Here is a 24,801-nt window from a genome sequence, read left to right on the forward strand (position 1 = left end):
TTTTGATACCAAAACTGAATTTATTGGCATAATCAGGCTAGAACAGAGGAATCTCACTATTTGTATCTATTGACATTCAAAGTGAAAAGAAAAAAACAAAGTGAACAGACAAGAAAAACTGAAAGAAGGTATGGCTTTGGTTAAATAACCTCTACGAAAGTCATTTTGAAAAGACGACTGTTACAGGACATCTTAAATACAGTGAGAAAAAAAAAAAGAATTAAGGCTCTAGAATTCCCTGAACAAGACAAAAGGCCAAATCTGTCTGCTGTGTATGAATAACCATGTACAGAACCCCAACCTGGTGGTCATACAGTAGATGCTACTCAGACGCTGAGGGAGACGAGTCATCCTAGTCCTACGAGTTATTCTAGCAGACCACCAGGCTCTCATTTTTACAAACTCACAGACTAATAACATGAAAACAGAACAGCGGACTCTTGACCTGCTCTCAGTATTTTTTGCTGAATTTGCCAGTGTTATTAGACATGATACAATGGCACAGACAGCCTAAGAAATAGATGCTGATGCTGAAATACAAAGCTGTTAATCCACAGTTGCATAGTTATCGGAATATCACAGGCAAGTTGTGTGTACGGTTCGCATTCTCTCAAAAACAAACATTCATCAGCTTCTCGATACAGTAATATCAGCAAAGACAACCAAATATCTCCGCTATGCCTTCCCAGCAGCCCTTTCCTTCTTTTAACGAGTGGTTATTAAACACATGTGCATGCTTACAATGTAGCTGCACTGGACATGTACAAACAACAACAACAAAAATTCTCAGGATGTACCCAGAAACAGTAAGAGTAGTGTAGCACAAAAACACTGTACTCCCAATATCTCCGTGCAGTTTCACTTTACTGTACGAGGCAAATCCAACAAACTGCTTTTCGACTCGCTTTAATTCAGAGGAACCAAAAGGAATGATTTGGCAGCACGTGTCATGAAGAGTGAACACCGCAGCGGCTGTTGAGTCAAATATTAATCCATGCTCAGTTTGCCCTTGACTGCTTTGTAACACAGTATGCACCTTTAATTAAAATATGACCTACTAGAAAGGGGTTTCTGCTAAAGATGCATTTCACCATAAAACACAACTTTATCAAGTTATATAAAGATGTGCCTTATCTGACTTTATACTAGGGAGGAGAGAACGTAAAAGGCCTTTTATCCTGATCATTTGTTAAAAAAAAGTTTATATTGTGTAAAAACAACAGGTCACCTGTTCCCTGCCATATGTTCATTGTTTCGATTTCTAAAATGACTCAACCAGTGAGTAACTTTACCGCACACCGAGCATTTCGTAGATCAGAGTTTCAGTGTGCTTAGTAACGATTTATCACCTTCTAAAAAGATAAAAAATAAAACGATTTGAGGGTTACACACATACATACACACTCAAAACAAACAAGACAGCTGTTTGTTTCAGCACATCTAAGTAGGCTGGGAGAAAAGTTGCTGATTTGGAGGGGGGAAAAAAGATTTTCCTTTAAAGACCGAATATACCTTCATCCGATATCGTCACCCGCTCACAGCACATGAAAAGCTTCACAAATAAACTGCTGTCAATCTAAAAAAAAAAAAAAATCTGAATGACATGAAAAACATTTAGTCTGGCCGAAGCAGCACACCGCTTCAACCACATGCACATACTTAGCCCATACACACTTCCGACGCCATCATCCAGAGACAGCTTCCTGCGATACAAACTAAACCCGTTCTCACTCCCCCTGTGCTAGAAATGCTTCAGACTCTCGTTTTAGCCCTGACCCAAGTGCGCCAGTGTTAAACGTTCCCCCTAACTCTCTAACTGAACAGCTTGATGAAGCAGCCGTGGCAGTAGGGTTTGTCATTTTGCTCTTTAAAGGTGCCTTTGTTGAGCTGTTTCAGGCAGAAGGCACAGACGAAATGCTCCGGGTGAAACTTCTTGGACATGGCTGTGATGCAGCGCCCCGTGATGGGCTTCTGGCAGCCGGAGCAGAGGGAGCCGCGGCGCTCGTGGTAGTGCACTTCACAGTAGGGTTGGCCGTCGTGCTCAAAAAAGCTTCCATTCACAAATGGGGTGAAGCACTCCTGCAGAAACACACACACACGTTATTATTTTAGTACTCTTTTTCTTACAAGGCGTGCAAACTATTATAGAAAAGTTCCCGACTGAAGCATAACACTAACCCTGCAAACAAAACACTCGGGATGCCAAAGACAGTTCAGAGCTGAGATGTAATTTTCCAGAATGGCTCTGGCACAGCCACCGCATTTCGGTGCAAACATGTCGAAGTAATCTTTCCTGCAGTATGCCTTTCCATCCTTTTCATGAAAACCTGAAAGTACAAAGAGACACGAGATTATATCCACTCTAAAGTAGAGAGAAACTGCTAAGCAGCATGATTAAAAACATATACTTGTATCACTTTACCCTCAGGGCCAAAGAAAGAGCCACACTGAGCGCAGAAGAAGTGTTCGGGATGCCATGTCCTATCCAGCGCCGTCACAACTTTCTGAATGGACATTGAAGACATTTATAGGCTGACACGTCTACAGCAGAGACCACATGTGTGGAGAGCAGTGACTCACGTCCAGTATGGGCCCGTTGCAGTAGTAGCACCGCGGAGAGAACAGATTGTGGTAATCCTTCTCACAGTAGGGCTGTCCTTCACGTTCAAAAAAGTTCCTGGAGCCGATTTCCTCTTGACAGTGTGTGCACACAAAGTGTTCGGGGTGCCACGTGCGGCCCATGGCGGTCACCACCTAAAAAATAATTGACAAAAAACAGATGATTAGATTAGAAAACATCTATTTATGTTACAGACAAAAGATTACCTTCACCGAACCGTCTCACCTGTCCCACAATCGGCTTACAGCAGGCTCCGCAAACTCCTTTAGCTACTGTCTGCACGCCCAGTTTGTTGAGGTCAGACTGCAGGCTGCCAAGCATGTTGTCCAGCTTGTTGACCTGCGTCGGGGGTCCGCCGGAGACACCACCCTTCCCTTGGGCCATAATCTGAAATGGTTCAGTATGAAAATAGTTATTTATTGTTGAAATGTAACAAAAACATTTAAGTTTAGGGTTACTTAACTTTAAAATAAGCGTGAAAAACAGAAGGAATAAAAGAGGGAGGGGTTCATGCCTGCATTGGAGGGAAGATGGGGTCATACTCAGTTTGGCAGCCTACAGAGACCAGGACTTTGGGTGCGACTGGGGGAACCGAGTCCACTGTTGGTGGCTGGGTTGGGGTTTTTAGGACAGGAGGTGGCGGCTCCGGTTTAGGCGTGGAAGGGTTCTGGACCGGAGCCGGTGGAGGTGAGGCTTTTATGAACTGCCGAGGTGGAGCGGGAACTGGTTCGTGAATGTGGTGGGTACGTTGTGGAGGTGGTGAAGGAGGTGGAGGAGGTGGGGGTGGTATTGGGACAGGGGGGTGCTGTACTGGGAGGGGTCGCTTAGGTTCTTCTATGACAGGGGGGCGGCGAGGGGTAGGGGGAGAGGGAGGTGGCAGCACCTTCCTCACAGGGACAGGAGACTCGGGGGGAATTATGATCTGAAGAAAAGAGGAAAAACAGAAGGAAGGAAGGAAGGAAGGAAGGAAGGAGACAGGAAATGTGCAGAAAAGGAAAACAAAAAGTGAAATAATTGCGAAAGGAGAATTTGCGGAAACTGTCAATCACACTGAAGCCAACCTTGTCGACCTCACTGCCCGCCCCATCGGGACGATATCGCTGAGGTTTGGACGTGACGATGACACCCTCCGTCAGCCAATCATCGGACTGTTTGCGCCTCCGTTCTGAGCGGCCGATCCCGAGCTTACCCTGAAGCTCCTCTATGAGACGGTCCTGGGAAGAGTTCTTGTTTACAATGATGGGGCCCATCTTCCTGCGCAGGTGAGCCTCTCGGTACATGGGGTGCACATTGGGAGTCTCCTTAGTGCGCCTAATAACTGATTTTATCTAAGAGCAAGGAGGGAGCGAACACCTTATCATACGTCCACTCCAATTTACAAGCTCAAGCACTTGCAGCAGAGCACTGATGCAGCAGGTCAGTCACACCAGCCGTTTTCAAGTCACTGACGTGCCGGCGAAGCAGTGGTCGCTGAGCTCGGAGTCCCATATTAGGAATTTTATGCATGCTTTCAGCAGAAGCCACTGCTATCCATGATGTAAGTCTCATCCTTCAGTTTCTCAAGCAGCCACATAAACATCAGGTCTCAGTTTGGTCCTTCACACAAATGCAGCGGTGCCATGCAGAGTGTTGGTGCTGCCAAACAGCAGGTTAGTTGTAAGAGTAGTTTCCAAGCAAAATCTATTAATTAGCTGGCTTCAACTCCTTCAGCCTCTTACTTACAAGGCATTTTCTTCTAAATAAATACATGTAGTTTCTACATATCGATCAAAGCTGAAAAATTTAGCGTTTTTCTGCCTGGTTTATTTGCCTGGCTAAAGTAACTGGGCACCATATTATTAATGAAATTGTCTGAGAGGATCTCAAATCACTCGTCTCCTCCAAGGTTTGTTTACAGGGATGAAAAGAATCGAGCTCAAGACTTTGGCCAATCACAGCCCTGATGATACTGAAACAAGTCAATCATAATCGAATCTGATGTAAGGATCATAGCAGTGGTCAAAATAGCAGATAAAATATTAGATGCCATGTTTTAGTTTTTCAAAAAACATGCAAGATAAACCGTTGCAGCAGAGGTTGGGATTTAAAGGCGCATCAGTCTCATTAGCTAGCAAAACAACATTTTAAAATCAGGCAGGGACGGCGAAGCGTACATGTCCAGACGCTGAGACTCTGTCTATAGTGGGAGTCTGAAGCAGGGGCAGGTCCAGGGTGACGTCAGGGCTCCCGGGGCATGATGATGGGGTCATGGACTCATCCATCCAGCTGGCCTCTGTCAGTGGGGTCATGCTGCCATCTGTATAGAGCCTCTCAGTGTAAGGGGTCATGGTGCCATCCAGACCGTCATGTAAGGACATGGACAGCTCTTCGTCTGCCCAGTCCAGGTCTCCATTCCCATCTGTGCCTCCGTCCACTGAATCGTCTGTAAATGTGTTGGTGAAAGTGTCTGGCTGGACGCTGCTTCTGTCCAAGGGTAGGATGAGCTCCTCGTGCACCTCCTGCATTCCTCTGCCTAGACACTCTGCATCATTCTTCAGCTGACGTCCATCCACATTCGCCATTGTGTGATTTTGTGAAAAACTCATTGCTAGAAGCTTGTCTAGTGCCTCATCCAGGGATGGCTCTACCACAGGGGGTTGCTGTACAGTGAAGTTGGTGGTTGTACGGGTTGCGGGTGGAGTCTCCAGCAACTGTCTGCTGTGGTTATTAAAGGCCATTGGAGAAGAGTTTATTAGTGGCGAGACTGGAGATGGTGAGGATGTTTTTGAAGGTGGAGACAGAGAGACAAAAATGGGGAGGGGTGAGGGGGCTGAGACCTGAGGGGGGAGGTTTTGGGTTGTAGGTAAAGACGAAGAGGAGAAACTGACATCGAGATCATAAAAACAAGGAGAACCCTTGGTTACGCTCTCAGGAGCACAAGAGGATTTACCTCCAGAAGCTGAGGGTGAGACCCGTTCTACAGATGGACTTGAGGACTTGGAGGACTTGTGATCCAGGACAGTGATAACTGAGGTAAGTGAAGGGGTAGTGGTATTGGAAGGACTTGAGCTACTTCTTAGCAGGTTGGAGTTAGAGGAAGCAGACTGAGAGAGGACTAGCAGAGACTTGGTTTGAGATGATAGCATGGTGGCAGAGACATCTATGATAGAGTCCAGGTCTAGCTCACTGGTTGCAGAATATGAGGATGTAGGACTGTGTGGAGAGAGATGGGAAGGGTGGGGCCTCAACATGCCACCATCTCCTCCATCCTCATCTATATGTAGCTCTAGCCCAGCAGGTAAAGAGAAGAGAGGAGAGGCACAGGCAGACGGATGAGACAGACTCAAGGAAGGAGAAGCCATGGGGGAAATGGAAGAGGACATTGGAGCGTGGCAAGAGCTGGAAGATGCTCCTGCTGGTTCTAGCAGAGAGCCTAAAGAGCTAGGCTAGAGGAACAGAGAAGCACAAGTGAGAGAAGAAGAAGAAGAGGAAAGCAATCATGAGGAACATGACAGGAGAAGCTTGGGATTTGTTGTTTAAATAAAGCCTTTCCAATGCTCCCTCATACCTTGAAGTCAGACAAAGAGGCCATCAACTCATCGAGCTCTCTGGTGGCACAGGAAGCTGAAATTCTGGCCTGCTGTTGAGAGGATGTGTCCAAGTCACTGTGGCGAGTGGAGGGGCTGGAAAACACAAGTCACTGTGATTATTAAATCCATGCAAACACTGACATTTTTTTTAATAGTGAAGCTCAAAATTGTGTAAGTTGATGATTTCTAATTATCAAAGCAAAACAGGTGCTGTGTTGCTCCACGATGTCTCAGCCTCCCCACGGCAGCTGTCACACACAAAGCAATACAGCAACCATTTACTGCTGCTGTAAATTTACGTAAACAATCTTTTACTGCACATGGAAAATGCACGTATTTGTTAAGAAGATGTAAATGCTAATACACATTCAGAAACCTCAGATATTTGCATTTGCTCATACCAGATCCAGTATCAACACTCTCACATACATTTTAAATATATATACCTCCCTGTGTGGAACTTTTCTGGAATCCTTTTCAATAAGGTCGCATGAGGGGAGAAATTGCACATACAAAAAAAAGAGCCCAACATCTGCAAATATTTTTTCTACTCTTAAGTAGGGATGGGTACTGGTATCCGGTGCCATGATGCAAACTCAGCAGCCTGCAACAAGTGCTTTAAGCTGATACTGTGATACTGTCAAAGGAGGTAACTCCTCAAATCTGATGAAACACCTGGCGACGCATAGCGTTTTTTTAAAGCTGAGAAATGCGCCGTATTTGATAGCTTGCTGCGAGACCTCACACCGAGCACATCTACTGCAGGTGTGGTGCCTGTTATCGGACCCGGAGTTAGCAACATCCCCCAAAAACCCGAAGAGGAGAGTCCTGGCCCCTAGCCCTGCCAGTGTAGCAGAAATGATGATGATGATGAAGCAGCAGCCGTTCTTCTCTGCGTGAGTAGCTTAATGTTGTTCGTGTGTAATTTACGTTGAGTAGGCTAACCACGTTATTACATTAATGCATGTAAGGTGAACTAGCAAACACCATCATAGCTACATGCGGCTGTCTTCTTGTTTGATGGCAGATACTCCCTTCACCCTGGCCAAAAAGGCTAAAATGACCAAAGAAAAAGTGGAAAACAGTTAAACATGAGAGGTTTTTGGACAAAGTTTGTGTTTTTTCCATTGTTTAAGCACTGCTTCCAGCCAAGAGTGATACCATATATGCCCCATAGCTGCAGAAAAGGCTAAGATTGTTATCTTTTTACAAAAAAACAGCTGAACATGAGAGGTTTTTGGACCAATTTTGTGTTCTCCATTCTTTAAGCACCGGCACCGTTTCAAAAGTACCGGTTTGGCACCAGTATCGGATAAAACCTAAACGATACCCATCCCTAGTCTTAAGTCCTATGCAATGACAAAATGAGCAAATATCCGGGTATAAAGCTCTGTGACTGCAGAAGCCCCACACATCATTTGTTTGAGAGGGTCAGTGCATCAGAAGAAAGTTGACTAAGGGGGGCGTGGCCTTACAGGGAGAGAACTAAAATATCTTGAGACAGTGGATGAACTGAAGGGGCTACACAAAGACTCTGTATCAGATATATTAGGATTAATTTAATCTGCAAATCGTGCAAAGCTATTCTAGTAGAGTCTAGGGATAAAAATACAGAACTGCAAATGAACATGACAGGTCTACTCTGCCAGGTCTCAGAAACGTTCTGCTGAAGAATATAAAGACTGTTTTTAGTGTCTAACCCTGAACTAGTACAGTGAATCAAACACAAAACAAAAAGGAACAAAGTCTGCAACACTGATTAGACGGGACTTTAATGCCAAGTTAGACCCCAGCTGTAGTGGAGATACCTGGGTGAAGGCACCGAGCCTTCCAGCTCATCCAGCAGACTTTCCACAGTAGGTCGGGCGTCCTCCATCCTCCCATTCCTCTTTGGTTTCTCCTGAGGTGGTGGGCTTACCAAGATGTCAGGTGTGCCGCCGTTCTCGTAGTGAGTGATGCTGCAGGATGGCAAGGGAGGAGCTGCCTCCTCTGTGGACACATAACATTGAAACTAATGATGCTCAATCCCATTAGAACTGCAAAATCTGAAGCCTTTGTCTCTACCTGTAGTGGGAAATGAAGGGGAACTCTGTTGCACAGCATTAAGTTCCAGCAGAAGCCTGTCAAGCTCTGACAGATTACTGCCCAGCGCAGACGTCATGGCTGTTGTAGAGGAATCTGATGTCTTCTGTTTGTTTGGGAAACTAAAGAGACAGAGATAACTTACCGAAAGAAACTAAAAGAAAGAAAATGCCAGATGACGCAATCAGGTTTATATACACAACATCCCGAGTGTGTGGAAGTTACCTGTAAACGTGGTCCTCTTCAATGTGAGATAACGGAGAACTGCTACTGTCCCTTGACCATGAGCTCTTCTGTGCCGAACCCAGTGACTGCAGAGAATACACCAACCAGTAATTGCTGAGGTTTTTGTTTTAATTAATGTAAAATTTACTGTTTCTCATTTGAGTCTGATATACTGAGTGAGATCAGATCACAAACATTGCAGAGATCTACCTGCTGAGAGGAGTGGTGGGAATCAGGCTGATCTCTCAGGGACCCATTCAGAGCTTCAGCTGAAGGTGGAGGAGGGACCGGAGGTGGAAGTGTGACATCTTGGTAGGGCTGTCCTCCTGTAGGGATGGAGTAGGGCGTCTCGTCGGGCAAGAATACAGGTCGCTTTGAGATGTGGGATGTAGTCGATTCCAGGTCTGCCAGTAACGCGTCTGAAAGATGCAATTCGTTCATGTTTCAAGGCACAGTGAGAACATAAAAATGATCTGTCCAACCAAAACAACAACAATCAGAATAGATCTATTTGTCTAAGGTAAACAAAGATGTTTTAGCCTGCAAACCTTCAGTGGGATCTCCCTTCTGTGTGAAGCATAATCTCCCTGTGTCTGTGTAGGTTTCCTCCCACAGCTCAAAGAATATCAGAGTAACCGGTGATTTTATACTGGCCTTAGCTGTGGATGATATAGTGTGTTATCCTTGTAAGCCCTTGCTGAATATCTGGTTAACAAAATGGGTGGACAGACGGATGGATGGGCGCTCTGAGGTCACTGCTGATGTTGGCGTCAGGCTGTAACAGACAATGCCAGCGAGTCTGAGCCCTTCATTCCAGCCTGTCAACAAAACTGGTTTCTCCTCACAGCAGCTCATCCATGCTGTGGTGGGTACATGGCCAAATGTGACCACACAACACCTACACCCAATTTCTAAATCATAAAACATCCCCCAGAAACTGGCAATGTGTTTTTCCCACAGTCCACATTAAGATACAAACTTGAGCTCAGCTCCGTGTGCCATGCATCCAGTTCATGTCTATGATTAGTCTTAGTTTCAAGAGCATGAGTGTGAACTTCGTGAGACAGGCTGATAAAACAAAGAAGCAGAGAGACAGAAAATGTTTCTGAATCCGCTCCAGGGTTGAGGGGGTACAGTGTTACCCTGACGAGTGTTTGGTGGAACGCAGGAACAAAATAGACTCTTACATCACACAATCCATCCATCTGCAGCATGTCTAGAATAGACCGCAATCCCTGGCTGCATAGTGTTACACTACAGAGGCTTGGCCCGGTTACAAAGAATAATATCTTTGAAAGGCAGGATGGAAAACTGTCCAAATATCCAAGAAACAGGGAGCTCTTACCACCTGTCTGTCTAGCACAGACTGGCTCTCTAGATTTGGATTTGTTAAGTTTTATTTCCTGCCTCTTCTGAGTTAATATTTTAATCTCTTAACATCAAACCAAGTCACTGGTGAGATAGGATTAAAACTTGCGCCTGTTTAGAGCAACCAAAGGGAAAATATCTAATTTTAAAGTATTTGAGAGCTAATAAGTTAAAAAAAAATGTTAAAGAAGTTAAGAAACAAGATTCATCTGATTACATATCATTCTGGAAAACGTCATAAAAGTTTATATTTTACAAAATAATTCAAATTCTCAAAATATTCCACCACTAAATCCCAACTTCATCCCGAATGAAGTCGATGGAGAAACCTCCAGCATAAAATACACAAACGCAGAGAGAAACACATACATGCAACACAACCATATAGTTTTGAAATCCTGACAAAGTTCAGTAGCTGCACTTACATTCTTTCCACCTGTATCTGTAATATCCTTCATGAAGGACTGCGACTGTGTGGGTGCCAATGTGTGAGTGTGAGCAGCGTGAAGCGATAACAGGCTGCCAGTCTAATGGGGGAGTGGTTTAAGGGCCAAACAGTATCCTCTCAGTGCCCTCTTATCTCAACACAAACGCTGAAATGAACTTTGAGAGAGAGAATGCATTAACAAAATACGACCAACAGATCTGAGCTTCACAGGTGTTTGGTCAAGAGCAAGAATAATGCGTGACAAAAGTTTAAATCTTGTACATCTTCTAGCGACAGAGCGGTCTATATCGCAAAAAGAAAAACTCACACCTGTCTCCATCTTTCAAATTTCATATACACTCTCTCAACCCTTCATCACAGCCCTCCATCCACAGACACTGCCACTCAATCCACTGCCACAAGCTCTGAAAAGTTTGACATAAACCACATGGGAGCTCAAATCTATTTAAAGCGGGAAGCTCTGTGAGTAGCCCATGTCTGTGCAAATGTGCTGAAATATCACGACCAGCCCAAAATAATCTGCACCTGGTGCTGACATGCTGAGCAAGGTCTCACTGAAGTTGACTTTGTCACTCATGAAACAAAGCCGCTAGATTAAAAAAAGAATACCACAACTGTGCTTTGGGACAAAGGTGAGTCATGTGAAATATAGCGCATTTAGGTACTGATCTACATTTCTAATGAAGCAGCAGCTTAGAGCCTTTCAAATCAAAATAAATGAATAAATAAATGCCTTAGGTTACTAATTATGGCCGTGTATTCCTAGAAAGTTCTTCACAGCCTTGACAGAGAGGGCAGCCGTGCTGCCAAGTTTATAAGACGACTCCTTTCACAGCAACTCTGCACTTATTATTCCTTCTCCCAGCTGGTGATACTACACATGTATGCCAGGACCATGATCTCCAGGATAAATATACACAGAGTATCCAGGTACACAAGCCAGTGTATCCATAATAGGAAATACATTTTAGTACATTTTACTGTGATAAGCCAATATTGATTGTTTTCTGAATGTGACACTAGTTCAATTATCAGTACAGTAGTATCTTTTCAGGAAACTACAGGGTATAACGATTCTCTAAAACCTGAGGCTGGTTAATACCTCTATTGCTCTTTACAAGGGAGCATCCATTAGTCACAGACTGGATAACATATAAACTCCATTATTATGATGTACGGGCCTTAATGATTCACAGTTCTCTCTCAACCCTCATTTGCTTTTCAAAGAACTGGGGTTATGCTAAATGTTTTCTTTAGAGTAGCATGCTTCTCGTGTTGTCATTTTGGTCCCAGTTCCAAACTTGTTACACCCATAAAGGAAAAATAGGCACAGCAGCTCAACTAGACTGCTCCTATCCATATATGCAACGTATCATAGCTACTGTAGATCTGATAAGTTTGTGTTTCTTTCATATGACAGAGTTCAGTGCATGTGTGTGGTTGCATGTAGGTCACTGTCAGAAAATATAGGTATAGCCGTTGCCATAATGTAGACACTTTTTTGGTGTTTTGAAGAAGAAGAAGAAGAAGAAGAAGAAGAAGAAGAAGAATTTTCTTCTTCTTTTTTGGTGTTTTGAAGAAGAAGAAGAAGAAGAAGAAGAAGAAGAATTTTTTGGGACACAGACTTCCTCTAACTACACAGACAGATGGTGTTACAGAACATGGGCAAACATATTGAATGTCTTTCATTATTTATAAGCTGCTTTGATATCAGATTTATTATACACATCCTCAAGCAATCAGTCCAATAAATCACATTTTTTCTTCTTTTTGGCCGTGGACACAGACCAGTGTTTTCATATCACTTCTGTCTGATGTTTCCTCCATTGCATATGTGTTTGTGTGCATAGCCAGGGAAACAGTCCAGCCGATAGTCACTAGGGGAATGGAGTTATGCAGGTAAGAACCTCCATGCAGCTGTACTTAAACATAAATGTACATTTTATTATACCGGTCAAATTTTCATAATATGTTATTCTGTGAAACCAGTATAGCCAGAAACCAGAGCAAAAACGATTGCCTAGTAAACTGACTGACAGAATGATTCTGTTTTAGATTCAAGTTAACAATTATTGATATTATAGAATAATCTCAACTATTTATCTTCTCTTTTAATCTGTTGTTTGGTTTGTAAATATTCTGATGCCGGTAATTTACAAAATTTACAAAAAACAGTTGACAGTTTATATAAACTGCTAGAGAAGAATTTTTGACACGAAACATTTATGTGCTTTAGGTTAAAAACTTGAATTTGTAAACAATAAGTAACAATAGATGTGAGATCATTCTAGGGAAGTAAACAATATTTCCCTCTGACGTGTTACAGAGTAGAAGTAGAAAGTATGTCTGAGGAAAAGAAAAGTACCTTAAATTTGCTCTGACAGTGAAAACAGGACATTAGGAAAGAAAATCCAAAATTTCCATCACACATCCTTTTGTGGCTTTTGACTAAGCAGCCTGTAATCCACACACACCATTCTCAGTGGGTGGCCTGTAAGCACATCTCTGATGTCTTTCACTGCAGCTCATAAAAGGAGAAAGAATGAAAATGGGAGTTAAGCTTGCTTGCTGCTCCTCATTTCCCTGACGAGGGCAGCATTGGCTGTCATGAGGACAGACAACAAGCCTTCGCCAGCCTCAGAAAAGTTAAGTCCACAAAGAGTTAGAAACACCGAGAATCCAAACATGCACTGTAAGCCAAGCAACAGGCTAATCTTTTCCATTCCAGACAGGGGGTAGGAGCCACAATGGACTAAGTCCAATTCTGCTCTAACAGCATCCTGACTCAATGGTCCATTGTGCAAGATCTGGAGAATGAAGCTGTCATCTAAAAGGGTGTTTGTAAAAGTCGCGAGCTATGATTTAAACGCTGTGTTTCACAGTGAATACAGAAACAGGTTCGACATCCAACAGTTTAAAGATTAAACCATGTCATTACTCCTCTCTCACAAAGATGGAGAAGAAAGAGACTCAGGCAATTTATTATACAGCATATCGTGTTTTACCTGTTACTCTGCAGGTATTAGGTTTGCCTGCTTTATGTCTCTGAATAGATGAGAATGATTAAAGCAGCGATACACCAGTGTGCAACCTGAAAAGAAAGCAGGACAGAGGTGTAACGCGCACCAACTTCACTCGTACAATGTGCTGATTGAAACCAACAGCAGCGCTTTCAGGGGATTCAACTGCGGCCACACTGTGCCAGCTAATCTTTATTATCTTCAACAAACAACTGAAGTCATGTGGACACTGTACACATTCTTGTGGCAGTGGGCGCACGTACAGTCTTGTCTGCACCACTATCCACCCACCCAAAGCCATGCCATCGTCCTGCTGTGTTTATCAGATGGGAGTGAAGGTGCAGGGGGAATTCCACACATTCCTCTGTCCACTTGGCAAAGCAGATCAGGGACGCAGGCAGGGAAGGTGGCTCGGGAACAGGAGCGTACAGTCACCCTAATCCAATGAAAACTCATTTTAAAAACCCGACCAGTCTCAACTGGAATCTAAATGACGCTTTGTGATCAAAGCTACTTAAGCAGGACATTCCTTCAATGCTGCGGGATCCTGTGAAGAATGTGCTCCGATACAAAACACCATCTGTCAGTACAGAAAATGAAATAATGTGTTGACAATTACAGGATGGATTCCACTAACTGCAGCATGCCTTGAATTCCAGGATAAGGGAGATGTCAAAATTTGTACTGCCCATTGCCCACAGAGCACCGTGCAGGGTGGAAACCAAGGCTGCCTAATGTTTTCTATTAGCATGTGAGCAATGGTGATGAGCCACTGAGGTCTACAGCTCACCTGTTTATAGCCAGGGAGCAAAAGAGCAGAACTGGCCACAATCCCAGGGTGAAACCCTACCCCATCAGGCCAACCCAACATGATATTTATATCAAACAAGACAGGCAGGGGCCACGGAGAGGGGGTGGAGGGTTAGATGCCAGCGAGACAGACAAGGAAGGCTGTGTAGAAACCGCAGAGCGGGAATGTGGGTGAGAATGAAAGAAAATGGACCAAAAGCAAACTTGATTAAATAGTGGACCAGAGGAAAAATAAAGGTCAAACCTTGCAGGGGCTTGCACCCTTGTCTATACAGTACAACACACGATCCCAAACAGACAATGGATGAATGAATGGATCAGAATGACTAAAGCATTGTAGGGTGATTACTGTCTAAAAATATCCTGCCAAGCAATCCCATATCCGAAAGATGACACTCCTCGCGGAGGGAACGCCAAACCAAAATAAAAGAACTTCCCCACAGACCAGTAAATCAGATGACATGGCACCATGTGGAGACTGATGTAACACCCCAGTCACTGAGGACACATTCATAGCCATGAATGTAGATAAATTGCATGTCAGTGAGCAGCCTTTTGTGCTATAAGAGTGTAATTGGGTAGGATGAGAAGAACGGTCAAAGAAAGACCGTCTTGTCCCTCTTAAACACCGACTGAAACCAGTCACCCAAGCTTCAAACTAACAGGGCTTCATGCTTTGAGTTAAACACTAAGAATGTACAGTTGGGACAAAAGAAAGTGTCATAATGTGAAAAATGATTTAAATATGGAAAGTGTACCACCTGTTCCAACTGAATTTTTGTGAATAAGTAATTATTATATTACTTTAACCTCATATGTACACTTGGTGGTTTTCTCATCTTCCCATATATTCAAGTTGTAGTTGCAAGCAGTGTTGGTCTAGTTACTTGAAAAAAGTAATCAGTAACTAATTACTGATTACTTCCCCAAAAGTAATCCCGTTACTTTACTGATTACTTATTTTCAAAAGTAATTAATTACTTAGTTACTTTTTAAAAACACGATTTACAACCTGAATAGGTGATAAAGTGATAGATCTTTCAGCCCAATTCTACTTTTTCTACATAATCATCATACAAAATGTAATCAAATGGAAAAGTCTCTTTTTAAAACTTATTTTATTAGTTTTAATCTTTTAACTTTATGCATCAAGCAAAAATTTAATTATATGCAACATTCTCTGACTGGAAGAAATTTGTTTAACATTTAAACCTATTTTCTGCACATTCCAGCACATAAATTTATATTTATTTTTTTGTGTTTACACTCACTCTTTCAAATAGATGCAAGTAAAACACAGCAGAAAATAAATAAAGTCAAAGACTAGCGGTCCTTTTGCTCTATTTTCACCTGTAAAGCAGGAGTGGGGCAGGCGGAGGTTTACCCTGGTGCAGGTGTGCAGTGGTCAGTGGAAGAATCCGCGAGTTTCTCTGTGAGTTTCCCATTACGTCGTAGCTACTCGAAGCTTGCTCGGAAGTTTAGGGGTTTTTTTCGCTGTAAAAAGAAGTTTTCTTCCCACGTCACTTTTTATGGAATCAAAGGTCAGTACTTCCACGCTTTAAACGCTGCACGCTCATACTCTCTCTGCACTCGATATATGATCCATTGTTGATCTGCACACAGCTGTTGTCACGAACGTCGCACTCGCTTACGTCACTGTCATGAGACATTCTCGCAAAAAAAAATCACGGTTTTAGTAACGCAGTAACGCAGCGTTTCTACGGGAAAGTAACGGTAATCTAATTACCGTTTTTGCAATAGTAATCCCTTACTTTACTTGCTACTTGAAAAAAGTAATCGGATTACAGTAACGCGTTACAAAAGCTGACTTGCAACCAGAGATGGGCAGTAACGCGTTATTGCCCATCTCTGGTTGCAAGTCAGCTTTTGTTTATGAATATAATCCTACTACCGACTCATTCACACTAGTTTTTTTAATAACATTTATAACTAATAAAAAAATTAAATTAAACTTATAATGTTGTAATAATTACAGCAGTAAAGTTACTCTAAATGTTATGATGTATTTAACTTTAAATGTCTATATGAGACAGAACTGTTGGACTGAACCTCATAGCATCTGGTTTAAGCATCAGCAGGTGACGCGTTTCCACATCACCTGATCATCACCTGATCTGGGACCATATTCATAAAACTGTGCATATAGAGGTTCGTGTTTTCAAACTGTACAATTGTGAAGATTTTGCATGCAGGGAAAACCCTGATGACCATGAAACCATGAAACTCAGACGCTCACTGGAGACGTGGAGAAAAAAGGAAATGTGCAAAAAAAAAAAGGATCAAGTTTTAAATCAGGAACTAAAGAAAAACTGAATGGAGAAAAATAGCAGTTCAAAGAAAAGAGTCCCAGCAGAGATATAAAAAATTGACTGTAATTTACTGATAATCTTATCAGTTCATACAAGAAAAGCTTGGATATAAATGACACAGCATTTATAGAACCCAGAATTATCATCATTATCATCATTATTATTATGCTACACGTCGTCTTTTCCTTCTTTGCCAACACCTCTCCACTTCATCAGGTTTGAGCAGCTCTCAAACTCATGTGTCGATGTAACAGGGTCATAAATCACATTGTTATAATTACACAAAATGTGTTCTAAACCCCCAAACTGTTCCTTTTATACCTGACTTTTAGGACCTCCAAGCCTGTAGTTATGTTCATCATCAGTTAGAGCCCCTCCTCATTCTTTTCTTCTTCTTCTTTGGTGCAATCCTATAAATACAGTGTACCCCTTTTGCCTCTCCCCTTTTCTACAATTCCGCTGTGGGAGAGGTGGGTGTCATTTCTTTCCCAACACTTTAAAACACACATATAATTCATATTTAGCCACCTGGATGTTTATGATTGCGATTTTAGTTCAATTATTGTCATTATTAAGCCTGTTTTTGTTAGATGTTATAAGTGTGTAGTATGTGTGTATCATAAATGTGTTTTAGGCGCCATAAATGCTAGCATGAATATATACTCCTTGCTAGCTTGGAAGTTGTGGTGGGTTGAGCTAACCCTCTTCCCCACTGTTTGTATTTGGTCGTAGGAGCTGGAGTGGGCAAATTATTTACTTGGAGGTCTTTCTTTCTTTTACCTTTGTTATCAGGTATGTCGGATTTCATGTTGTTGTTTTTGTTTTATCTTATGTCAAATATGTTACGTGTAAGTGCATACTTTATGTTTAATGTAAAAATAAATGCCAGCCCTTTTCTACAATTCCCCTGTGGGAGAGGAGCTGGAGTGGGCAAATTATTTACTTGGAGGTCTTTCTTTCTTTTACCTTTTTTATCAGACACAACGCAGAATCACACCGGTTACATCGACATTTACTGAAGGCAGCATGTTTACTACAGACTGCAGCCCTTAGTTTGGAACCAAGAAAGCTGGAAATCATTTTGTCACCGTCAGAGTATCAGCGTTTGTCACCCAGTCTTAGTAACAAAATATGGACTAAAACCAAACGTAATGACAGCATAATTACTCTTTAGAAAAGAAGTGAGATTCCCTGCTCCGCTTAAGGAAACACACTCCCCTCTCCAGAGACTTACTGACAGCTAACCCCTGAATAAGCAAGCTTATTCCCCCCAAAGGAATAACAACAGGACAATAATATTTTTTTAGCTGGGATTTCATTTACTTAAGTAGAAAATACATTTTTGTTGATCACATAGGCAGGAATAACAGAGAAATGCACCCGCTTCCCTTACATAAGGCAGTAGAAGTTCTTTGCTTTTACTATAGACTGATCAATTATTCCTAGGTGCGCTGCCACCCCCAAAAGGCCCATTTTTTCCAAAGCCAGGAAACCCCCCGATATGCCCCGGAGGTCCCCGGCTTCAGTAATGTTGGAAGAATACAGCAGCGACTCAGATTCCTACTACATTACCCAGACCTGTTAGGAAAATAATCAGCACTATTCTCCGAGAGAAGTTACAAGAGTGGGGAACAGTGAAGGCATGGAAACAGTATGGCAGGGAGGGAAGAGGAAGAGACTGAAGGCTGCTGTGAGTGGAAAGAACAGTATCGTACAACAGCATTTAATAGTGGAAAGGCTGTTCGAGCAGCAGGATCACAGACTGAAGGCCCCCCCAGCTGCCCCCAGCGCTGACTCTGCTCATTGTTTTTCTCCTCTGTTTCCTGAGGATGTGGGGCAGGCTCTGTTGCCCAAGCGATGAGGTCAGCCACGCAGCTCTTCCCCAGACCCAGAACAGGATGGGTGTGGAGCTCGGGAACAAGGCTGATTTACAGTCGGGAGCTTCTCTCTAGCCTAGCAGGCGAGCCCACTGGTTAGGGATGGTATGCACCAACCTTGCAGCTCTCAAGGGGTGATGATAGCTAGTCTGGTAACACTAACTCTGCTGTGGAATTACTAGGACACAGAAACCACTAAAGACCTAAGAGCTTTTGGTATGCTGCGTAAACGCTGTAAACATTTAAGACAGCTGCCTCACATCTCAGCCAACTCCTATGATTGTCTCAAGAATAAGGCATTCCTCTTCAAGGTGATCAACAGTTATTGTTACAGTAAATCTTACAGGACTACTGTGTGTTTACCAAAGGCATTCTTATAAGGTGTCGCTGTGTTTCATTCCACAGAGCGACCACATGGCCCTCATTATGTCAGCGAAACGAAGCCGAGTGGCTCCCACTTTTTTAAAGTCTGCCTTTAAGCAATAAAGAGCACCTCTCCTCTGCAGCTTCTTTGCAAAGATAGCCAATGTTTATCCTTCCTTTAAAGTGGCCATATAATGCTCTGAGGGCTTTCCCCTTTCATTTAAGTTTTCACATGGCTTTTCACGCATGTAGACGATCTTCAAAGTTACAAAACCCAAAGCTTTGTGTTCCTATAAAACCGCTCTCTCTCCGTGACTTATTCAATTCTATTTTTTTATACAGCACCAAATCACAACAACAGTAACCTCAAGTCACTTTACATTGGAAGGTTAAGACCCTACAATAATATATAGAAAACCCCAACAATCTGACGACCCCCTATGAGCAAGCACTTGGCAACATTGGGAAAGAAGAAAAATTTAATTTGATTCTGGATTATACGGGGCACCGATGAAGACAAGTCAACAGTCACCTGATGGTTAGTCAAGTCCTGTTATGAAGCCTCTGAATGAGTGTTTTCGTCAGCTCTATCTTGTGTGTTTTGAAAAAGGTTGTGATGAGTTGGATCTGACAGTGAAACCACATGCTCATTGGGAACGGACATGCAACTCCCACACTGAGCCAATAAGCATATCCTGCATAATTCTCCTTTCTTACTTTAATCATGAACACATTAGGCTTCTTTTTTTTTTATTCAACATGACCTGAAACTGGCAATTAGGCCACAAAGACATCAGGAAAGTGTTTACTGAGGTCACAGAGTAACTGAGAAAAATGTGAAGCAAGGACTAGATGTATGTTCCTGTATTTTCATGTCACCTTCAGTACTGGAGTGCTACCCTCACCACAGCTAGCTTTTTTTTTTAGCATTACCTTAAGCTACATGGCTAAACTATAGACCGTGCATTTAAAAACAAAAAACAAAAGGAAAAATAAACCACACACAAAAACAAAGGAAACTGCTCCACCGCCACAGTAAGGTTAAAGAAGTTCAACTTGGTTCTCAAATTTGTGGAGGAATGAAGTAAGCAGTTTCAAAAATAGTCACATCGTTGCAAGAAAGTGTTGTGCACTGTGTAACAGAGAAACTTCTCTCATAAGTCTCTCTTTGGCTTTATTTATTATTTATTTATTTATTTTTGCAAGGTCCGGATTACGCAGGCATCCTTCAGGTGGATTTCAGAGAAATACCAGTAGGATCCCTGGTTTCTACAGCTGCCTACTTCAGTTGTCTATTATCAATCAGTCATTCAATCAATCACTTCAGAGGAATCCTTCACCTACTGACCAGTTGTGGACTGTGTGACTGGGGCCTTCTTCACATGGTCTTACATGTGAAAAATTGTAGACGAGGTAACATCACACAGTTATTTGTAGGGATGGGTACCGGTATGTTCTGACATAAATGGTAGTAACCAGACCGAAAAGCAGCGCACATTTCGATGCTTTATTTCGGTGCTTTATTTTCCTGAGATGTGATACACTTTAGATTCTAGCCAATCATTTTACGTTTCCGAGGATAGTAGGCGGGTCCAGGTACGTACGTTCTTTTAGAGCAGAGCTACAGATTAAAAATGCCCAAGGCGAAGCGGTCAAAAGTCTGGCTGTACTTCACAGCAAAAGATGCAAACTCAGCAGCCTGCAACAAGTGCTTTAAGCTGATACTGTGATACTGTCAAAGGAGGTAACACCTCAAATCCGATGAAACACCTGGCGACGCATAGCGTTTTTTTTTAAAGCCGAGAAATGCGCCGTATTTGATAGCTTGCTGTGAGACCTCACACCGAGCACATCTACTGCGGGTGTGGTGCCTGTTATCGGACCCGGAGTTAGCAACATCCCCCAAAAACCCAAAGAGTAGAGTCCTGGCCCCTAGCCCTGCCAGTGTAGCAGAAATGATGAGGATGATGATGCAGCAGCAGCCGTTCTTCTCTGCGTGAGTAGCTTAATGTTGTTCGTGTGTAATTTACGTTGAGTAGGCTAACCACGTTATTACATTAATGCATGTAAGGTAAACTAGCAAACATCATCATAGTTACATGCGGCTGTCTTCTTGTTTGATGGCAGATACTCCCTTCACCCTCGCCAAAAAGGCAAGTTAAACATGAGAGGTTTTTGGACAAAGTTTGTGTTTTTTTCCATTATTTAAGCACTGGTTTGAGCACCGTTTGAGCACCGGCACCATTTCATGGCACCGGTATCGGATAAAACCTAAACGATACCCATCCCTACTTAAGACCTATACATTATGTAACCAGTCTTGCAGTTTTTCCAAGGACTGAACTGATCAATCAGCACAAGCTGGAATTTCAGGATGCGATGCCTCAAGAAGTCTGTCTTTGGTCCTGTCTTCCTCCCGTCTCCACGAACCGCTCGCAGCACATGGCTGCCCCTCCCAGAGCCTGGTCCTGCTGGATCGTCCCTCTGTCACCCAGGGCTTGCTCATAGGGAGTCATTTGATATTTGGGGGGTTCTTTGTATCACCGTAGGTCTTTATCTTACAATACAAAGCTCCTTCAGGTGACTGCTGTTGTAACTTGCTGTTATGTAAATAAAGTAAAACTGAATTGAAAAGCTTTACATAGGGGATGAAGTGGTCTCTCTGAAATTTAAAAAAAAAAAGTGTTGTTTTTTTAAGGTTAAATATTATTAAGCTTTACTAGAAGGACCTGTAAATGAAAACTAGAATCATAAGAAACTGCGTCAATGTTTTACTGGGTCAGCCCTGGATTAAGAAAACAAGGTTTTATATGGGAGTGTACACATACTGACATTATCTGTGGACGAACAAACAAAAGGACTCCTAGTGATCCTGGTCGCCAACATTAGTTTGGTTTCAATTTGAGTAAGTGGACATATATTCAAAAAAGCTATGTTGAGTACTAACAGCTTTGGGGAGTGACCCTAGATTTTGCAAAACAAAGTCTTAAAATAAAGAAGCTGCCTTTAGGCCCTTGGAATTATAGTTTCTGTCGTACTTTAAAATAATACATTTAACAAGAACGCAGTAAATAGGAGAAGTTCCCTTCTGTGTTCAGTCACTAATCTTTCAGTTTGATTAACTAATAATTAACAAAGAAACAATTCAATGGGAAACTGCAAGCAAAAAGTACATTCTGTTACTCAATATTATTCTCACTTTGTTTGTGAGCATTGAGCAAACTGCATGTTTGCGTATTAGGTCAGTATGCGCATTCTTAACATGCAGAGGTGGAACAGGGGGTTTTCAGCTCACTGAGTGAGGTCAGTCTGCCTGAATGTCGCACAATCGTCAGGAATTCACAGAGAGCTGAACGTTAGCTGCACACACCCCACAAACATGAAATGCAGCACAACAGATCCAACAGAGAGGACACTACGTCACATGTGTTTTAAGAGCCACATCTGCATGAGTCGCCGCCCCCTTGGCCACATCAGAAGTGAAGGCTAAGCCTGGCTGCCACCTGGTAACCAGCCACAACAGTATGACTGCGTTTGTCTGTTATCATGGCCAAACACGGCCCCTGATTCCCCTACTCCAGCAGTAATTACAAACGAGATGGCTATGAACACCCTGGCAGGTGTTTACGTGTGTTTACGCCCCCGTCACACAGCCTTTTGCATTGTTAATGTATTTGTAACTCCCCTTAAGGATCTACATCTGGTGTATAAACAACATTTTCCATTATGGGTGTAGTCCGGGAAATCTTTGGCCTCATGGTTGTTGTGATCCCATCTGTAGTTTGCGCTGTATGATGTGTGCTAACTCACTGATCAAGCAGGTCCTCTGGAAAAATCTGACTCAGAGGAACAAATGGGAAGAATGCTTACAATCTGTTGATGGAATTCACGACCTCGAGCAGTGAGCAACACCAGATCACTAAACACAAACATAGTATTCAAACAGTGACCCTGAATATCAGGACGTGCAGGTAAATGGCAGTAGAGTAAACCTCAGTGATGTGATATTTAAAAATATTTACACTGACTTGTTTTTGTGTATTTAGGGAGGATGTGGGATGACTGCGATTGTTAAGCAACCAATTTTTTTAAACAGTGCCTGCAATTACTGGGGTACCCATATTCTAATGAGACACGTGTGAAACCAACATCCCTCTCTCAGATAGTAGCGACAGGAGGCGAATCGTAACCCAGAGAGTTTTTGGCTTTGGACCGTGTCAGAAAGTGATGGTCGAAATTCCTCAGCAGCCTCGCCCCCTCCGTCAGCCCTTCAGCGAGCTTACAGGCTCCCTCTCAACCAACAATCAATCCTTTCAGCCTCATAAGGCAGCGAGAGTGTCTAATGGCTCCTTGAGGTATTCTCACAACACACAAATGGGAAATGCGGCCCATCATCTCTCCACTTAAACAATTCGCAAATCCATTTCACTGCTGGTCTACTTTCAGAGATCAGAAGATTCCTACAGATATTTTACAGGCGAAACAGGTTTTTCACAAGTACCGAATTAGTAATGTAAATATAGAAACCTGCCAGCTGCTAAAAGTGTAACATAATTAGAAACTCAGACGTTGCGTGTCAAAGGTTAAAAGTGGGGCCAAAGTAGAACAAGAAAAAAAAAGATGAAGCTGGTAACGTCAGGAGAACTGGCATTGATAAAAGGCAGATAAAAGCTGTAGTACCGATGAAAGGATTCATAAAAGTGATTAAATTATTAAAAGAAATAAAATTAACCAGTTAAAGTCATCCACAAGTTATCTGATGACATCACTGTTTTTTCATGACTTGTGATGATCAAATTAGTAATACAAGGGGATGCCACACCAATCCAGAAATAAGTTATATGAACAGACACTGAAAAAAGCCTCAGCTACAAGTTACAGTCTCTATTATGAGACAGTGTCTCCCAACACAAAACAAAAAAAGAAAATGCACAAAGAGTCATGACAGACATGTGAAGCAGCTAAGAGAAAATGACATTCGGCCATTAACAAACATGTTGTATATTTTCCTGTCAGGGATACATCAAGATATCGGCCTAATGGTAGAGGCCAGTTTTTATCTGGTGTGTGACAAATGTTTAAAGACAGTTTAAAGTCTCCATAGAGTTATTATTTCTTATGATGAAGGTTTCTTTGCTAGGTAAATAAACACATGTTTGAATATGAGCTCATTATCAGTATCAGCACAGAATTTCCCAATCAGGAGATCCCTAAAGATGTACTGATTGTCCAACTCTTACAGCATTTCTCAACTTGCACATGTCTAATCAAACAGTTTTCAGACCTGATCTTTCCGCTTCCTATACCTCAGTTTTTGATATAAAACGATAAAGTGTACCAGTTTACCAAGTAATTATACATCCCTGCAAGTTAAGTTTGTCACACTGGAGGATCACTAGAAGTCAGCCAGGCCAGGGCTGAGCACACATTGTACAGGGAGGCCTGTTGACTCTACCACTTCAAAGCTGGAATGAGTAGCCTTGGGGCAAAAGTTGAGAAGGTAATGTTAAGGCTTAATGTCAAAATGTCATTAAATAACTCCTCCCTCCGGCACACATACTGATAAAAAAAAAGACCTTGATTTAGATGAGCAGGGCGGCGTGTTATTGCCAGAGACGTTCGCTTCACCTCGGAGAGGGAGAGTTAAAAAGTAGGTAGAGTTAAAGGCTAGCGATGTCCAGCTGCTAACCTACTAGGCTGCTTATTTTACAACAGTGTGAGGAGAAAGTCAAGTCGGTACAACATTCACTCTTTCGCTCGTCACTGTAACATTTCTGTCAGGTATTCGCAAGTTTCCCTGGATAAGAAAGCTACATTGGACAAACAGCCAACATAAAATCTCTTCGTAACGTTGACTACCCCTCCACCCTGCTATCCGCTCCAAACTGGGGGCAGAAAACCCACATATGAAAAAAAAAAACCCTCATAACTTACCTAAATCGTCCATAGCTGCTGTCTAGTTGTGGACTGCGTCAGTTTTTTGTTTGGCGACCTTCCGGATGGTTTGTGAAATCTGACTTTTCCCCTTCAAACTTCACCAGCACTGCTGCCCTGGAAGTTGGTCAGTCAGGATGGCTCTCGTGAACGCG

General features: G+C 42.6%; 1 protein-coding gene across 3 annotated transcripts; it reads right to left on the reverse strand.

The window, feature by feature from the left end:
• pxnb (paxillin b) lies at positions 1-24,787 on the reverse strand. 3 transcript variants are annotated; one of them, XM_087848898.1, is made up of 14 exons: positions 24,647-24,787; positions 8,707-8,915; positions 8,497-8,582; positions 8,254-8,393; positions 7,998-8,178; positions 6,168-6,282; positions 4,774-6,045; positions 3,682-3,948; positions 3,135-3,542; positions 2,846-3,007; positions 2,581-2,754; positions 2,423-2,504; positions 2,179-2,327; positions 1-2,079 (listed from the first exon to the last, which is right to left on the reverse strand). In XM_087848898.1, exons 1-14 carry the CDS (start codon positions 24,657-24,659, stop codon positions 1,813-1,815), a joined length of 3,525 nt encoding a protein of 1,174 aa, XP_087705024.1. In that variant the 5' UTR covers positions 24,660-24,787; the 3' UTR covers positions 1-1,812. The 3 variants fall into 3 exon arrangements, with proteins under 3 accessions (XP_087705024.1, XP_087705023.1, XP_006805491.1); XM_087848897.1 differs by lacking the exon at positions 24,647-24,787 and having other exon boundaries at positions 8,707-9,036; XM_006805428.3 differs by lacking the exons at positions 3,135-3,542; positions 3,682-3,948; positions 4,774-6,045; positions 24,647-24,787 and having other exon boundaries at positions 8,707-8,952.
• Positions 24,788-24,801: the final 14 nt, after the last annotated feature.

This window comes from Neolamprologus brichardi, chromosome 12, assembly GCF_056152115.1.
Source record: "Neolamprologus brichardi isolate AB-2024 chromosome 12, ASM5615211v1, whole genome shotgun sequence".
Lineage (NCBI taxonomy): Eukaryota > Metazoa > Chordata > Actinopteri > Cichliformes > Cichlidae > Neolamprologus > Neolamprologus brichardi.

Coding starts and splice junctions, on each gene's coding strand:
- pxnb (XM_087848897.1), bottom strand. CDS start 8,937: ATGAACGAATTGCATCTTTCAGACGCGTTACTGGCAGACCTGGAATCG. Junction 3,949..4,773: donor GAGTCTCAGCGTCTGGACAT/GTACGCTTCGCC, acceptor CCTTGCTCTTAG/ATAAAATCAGTTATTAGGCG. Junction 2,505..2,580: donor GCAACGGGCCCATACTGGAC/GTGAGTCACTGC, acceptor ATGTCCATTCAG/AAAGTTGTGACGGCGCTGGA.